General features: G+C 38.6%; 1 protein-coding gene across 1 annotated transcript; it reads left to right on the top strand.

Moving 5' to 3' along the window:
* Positions 1 to 2,310: 2,310 nt before the first annotated feature.
* On the top strand, positions 2,311 to 4,569 carry cmklr1 (chemokine-like receptor 1). Its single transcript, XM_075469048.1, has 2 exons — positions 2,311 to 2,375; positions 2,525 to 4,569. The coding sequence occupies exon 2, from the start codon at positions 2,530 to 2,532 to the stop codon at positions 3,568 to 3,570; it is 1,041 nt and encodes a 346-aa protein (XP_075325163.1). The 5' UTR covers positions 2,311 to 2,375; positions 2,525 to 2,529; the 3' UTR covers positions 3,571 to 4,569.
* The last annotated feature ends 328 nt before the right edge of the window (positions 4,570 to 4,897 follow it).

Genomic DNA, 4,897 nt, shown 5'->3' with positions numbered 1-4,897 from the left:
GCTGAACGAATCCAGAGTGGCACAGAACTGCCACAGTAGCAAAGAAAGAGAGACGATTGCCATGAATGAATGTGGTGTTGTGTTTGTAGTCTGGCCATTATTGAGCTGCTGACATTGCATGCAATAAGAGCAAGCACAGGTGAATGCTCTCAGAAGACAACACTGATGAGACATATATGAATATAAGGGCATTTTGGTTATATTAGGTAAGATTGTACCCAAATTTAAGATTTGACTTAGTCTTAATATAATTTATATTAGAAATCCATCCATCCATTTTCTATACCTACTTAGTCCAATGTAGGGTTGTGCTGGAGCCTATCCCCAACATGTATGTTAGCTTCATTGGTGTCTCTAATTTGTCCCCAGGAGTGTGTATGGTTGTGCGGCCCTGTGATGTACCCTGCTGTCCAATGACAACTGGGATAGGCTCCAGCCCAACCATGCACACTCCTAGGGACAAATTAAAGACACCAATGAAGCTAACATACATGTTTTTGGAAGATGGGAGGAAGCCAGGATGCACGAGGAGAACGTGCAAAGGCCCCAGTGGTGAATTGAACCTGGAACCCTCTTGCTGTGAAGTGACGGTACCAAAACCACCATGCAGCCCCTGTTAGAAATGTACTCTGGAAATGTATACATGTATGAAAGCAGAGCTATGTGATTCATAATGACACAGCAAAATTCACAGAAAAAAAAATGTGTATTTGTTAGTGTGTATGAATTCAGTCCAAAATTCAATAATAGTTTGTACAAACTTTCAATATACTTTAAAATGAATTCTGTCTGTAGAATTTCAGCATAACCTCTCAGAGGTGAACCGGCAGACTTAAAAGATGGATGATCTGCATCAGTTGTCAGTGTCAGTTTTGAGGCTACCATAAAAATTCTGCCAATGGATTTTCCGTAAGTTCACCTCTGTCCAGATGATCCTCAGCTGTGAAAACAACTCACTTTAAGTTAAGCTGGAAACACAAAACTTACCAGTTCTTTCGTGCCCAAATACGTTTTATTTGTGTGGCTCTAACAGACACCTAAAGATTTTCTTTGGGAAAGAATCTGATGTAAATGTTCCAACCTAAGTAACTTTGCCATCTGTGTGTCTTCTTCCTACAACTCTTCCTGCTGCTACTTCCTCACAGTCGAGACAACACAGAACATTGTGGACAGATTAATCTGCCTCGGTGATCATGACTCCATGAAGCACAGCAACCACTGAGGGACACTTCAGTCAGTAACAATAGGCCAGTTCACAACAGCTGTTGAGTTTTGAGTGCATTATAAGAAACATCTGCATCTAAAGCTGGGAATGTAATGTCATATTAGAAACAGTGTGACCAAGCTCTAAGGATATGAACACTGTGGTCTTGCTTTGCTTCTACATCTGGTTATCAGAATTATTAGAGCCAATTCAGAAAACTCCCACAAGGGACAATCTGCAATGAAGTTATTAGGTTTTGTTTTTCACAGGGAAGAAAAAACTAAACCCTTGTAGAATACTACAAGGTTTCATTTGAGCCAAAAAAAAATGTTCCCATGCACATTGCTTATGTTCGCTGAACATGTGACGAAACATTTGTCCGTGTTTATGTAATTTTGAACAGTACTGCAGCTGTAGCAAAACTATATTTCCTATGTAGAATTCTAACCTGACAAAACACTAGATTTTGTCAGTCATAAATGGCTTAATGAACAGATTAATATGCTCATAAATTACATAAAATTAACATGAAATATCTATTTCGATAATAATCGAGATGTGAAATAAATGAACATTTTTGCTTTGCTTTTCAACTGTGTCTAATTTTTTGTTGATACTCTTATTTACTCCCTTTTATTCATTTGTTTAATTCAATTAAAAATTTCATTCATAATCATTTGCATAATCAACCAAAAAATGCATGCAGAAATTCAGCCATAGGCAGGGTGCATTTTAACATATTTTGGCATAAATGAAACCCACAATACTAACATTGGGGGCCTGAAAGAATTTTGACTTAATAGTTGATAACACAACATTTTTTTGATTGCTGTGATAATATTCTAATTGGGATTTAAGTGATAATCTTCAGAAAATGTAGTTATAACTCGTATTATCTCCAATAAAAGGTTCCAAGGGAAGTACAAAAAATACATTACATGATCCAAACAGTCATCCACAAGTAAAATGAACTTTTCTCAGATATCTATGTGAGTTTATTTTCTCAGAAAGCAGTACTGAAATTATTAGGGGGGTGGAAGTGTTGAGAAACCGCTCAGTCAGCTGATGGTTTGTGCTGTTACTGACATATCTAAAGGAAACAACCCAGATCTGTCAACACACCAGCTCTGACCACGACCAAGTCAACAGCAGAGGATTGTCTGAGCCACAGGTAAGATTTTATTTAATGATCTGACCTTACTATTTAGATTTTAGAATATTCAAATGTAATATACTTTTTTAAAAATAAATTTTATAAAATGATGCTCATTTGAAAGATTTTCTTATTTTTCCACACTCATGTTTTGCTTGTTCTTCAAGGCAAAATGGAAATTTGGGATGAATACGTCGAACACTTCGATTACAACTACACTTATGAGTTTGTCCCTACACACGAAGAGGCCGTTTTTCATCATGAACCAACATGTTTAAAGGAGTACACGTGTGTGTCTTTGATCGGAATCACTGTGGCCATTTTCCTGCTCGGTTTCTGTGGAAACGCTTTGGTCATCTGGATCTCTGCCTTCAGGATGAAGAAGACGGTCAACACCACGTGGTACGTGAGCCTTGCAATCTCTGACTTTGTTTTCTGTGCCTTCCTCCCGTTCAGCATCACCTACATGGCGATGGAAGATTGGATCTTTGGCCGTTTCATGTGCAAGTTCACCTCATCGGTAATGTTCATCAACATGTTCAGCAGCATCTTCCTTCTTGTTGTCATCAGCATGGATCGCTGTGTGTCAGTCATGTTTCCAGTTTGGGCTCAGAACCAGCGCACAGTTAAAAAAGCATCACTTGTTGTTGTCTTGGCCTGGCTCCTAGCCATTATTATGAGTTTACCCTCAATGATCTTTCGGGATGTTGGCAGTCACCTGGGTAGGACCATTTGCTTCAACAATTACACGTCACAGGCACTAAGTCAGAAGTTTGTAGCAGGGAGCCGCTTCATTACAGGCTTTATTGTTCCCCTCATCATCATCGTCGTCTGCTACTCTATCATCATCCTCAGACTTCGAACCAACAGGATGACAAAGTCCTCCAAACCCTTCAAAGTGATGACAGCACTCATTGTTGCTTTCTTCATCTGCTGGATGCCCTATCATGCGTTTGTGCTGCTTGAGCTGAACCACCAAAACTATGACAACAGGATTTTAACCACTGGTCTCCAAATAGGCACATCTTTAGCAGCAGCAAACAGTTTCCTCAATCCTGTGCTGTATGTCTTCATGGGTAATGACTTCAAGCAGAAGTTCAAGAGCTGTGTGCTCTCAAGGATGGAGAACGCGATGGCAGAGGAAGGTCGCACTTTGAGCCGATACCTGTCCAGGTCCAGCTCCGTGGACGGCAGAGCTTCCACACACATTTAGAGGTGCAGGCACAACCCACTAAATCTGTGTGTAGACAAGTAAACATTCATGGCAAAAAATTATCTTCTTTTTTGCTCTTTCAACTGCTGGAAGTACGGAGAGAAAGAGAGCTGACAGTTTAGACTCAGAAACACATAATCTCGTCAATTCTGAGCCAGTATGTAAACACGTAGTCATGGATAATGGGAGACATCCCTCTCATAACAGTGTTTATAGAAAGCTTTGCTGGCAGAGGAGCTTTGGTTGTAAAATATGAAATATGTAAAATGCTGCTTATATTTGGTGATACTGAGCATATTAAATGTGTTGTCATCTTATTGTCTGAAAATTCAAAAGGCAAACTCTCACAAGGTCAATTTACCACCTGTTTGCAGTCACACTTGGTGGCTGCTGAATACAGGTGACAGATAAATTTTTGATTCTTGTTGGGCTCCTGATCATAACTGTGCCATTTCTTTCCTTTCATAACACACATAGAATGACTTTTGTGGAAACAAACTACAGGCTGTTAGAAAAAAAGTATATGTTTGGATTTTGCTTATTTAGGTCAGTTCCTCAGTGAACGGCTGCGATTTCAGAACAAATCACTTCATTAAGCTACAGGACAACATGTTGTAGTTATGAAAGTAAATGCAGTATTGGGCACATCTTGTGTTTTGTGAATAACTGTTTTATCGTCAATTTAACATTGAAGATGTAGCAATTTCGCCAGAGAATGGGAGAGGCTGTCCGGCTGTCTCATGCATAAACTTAAAAAAGTAATTGTCCTATAGTTTGATTCAGTTGAACTGCATTTGTTCTTGTGTCACACCCCTCTTGCATACTCTGATGTGCTTAGAAAAGCAGTTTGGTGAGATGGAAATGTCACTATCTACAAATTCCGCCGGACCATCCACTGTTATAATCCAATAAAAACAAGTTTGTGAATGGACCTGTACATATGTAATTTCATATATGAGACCTGTTTACATGCTTTGTGCAATAAATGTTTGAATTGCATTTGATTCTTTGGTTATCTGAAACTAAACTAGAACTTTTATAAGGTTTTCGGATATATCCTCTATTCTGTCTATACTTTGCATTTTGAAACAACTTTTTCTTTTTTAGTACATGAATTAATTACTGATTGAAATGTGTTTGTTTTTTAATTTAATGATTTCGAAAAAATGTGATGCATTCACTGACTAAAATGAGAAGCAACAGGAACATGTTCAGTGCAATAACATCTGTTCATCCATATCTGCAGTAAAGAAGTGTCACCAAACACATGCATGTTGTATAAAATGTTTCACTTCAAAAGAGGAGCCAAAAAAACCCAAAAGACCCC

This window comes from Odontesthes bonariensis, chromosome 6 (genome assembly GCF_027942865.1).
Source record: "Odontesthes bonariensis isolate fOdoBon6 chromosome 6, fOdoBon6.hap1, whole genome shotgun sequence".
In the NCBI taxonomy this organism is placed as follows: Eukaryota; Metazoa; Chordata; class Actinopteri; order Atheriniformes; family Atherinopsidae; genus Odontesthes; species Odontesthes bonariensis.
Note: the sequence above shows the minus strand (reverse complement) of the source record. Positions and strands in the feature narration are given on the sequence as shown.

Excerpts from the sequence above, each read along its gene's own strand:
- cmklr1 (XM_075469048.1), top strand. The coding sequence starts at position 2,530 with ATGGAAATTTGGGATGAATACGTCGAACACTTCGATTACAACTACACT.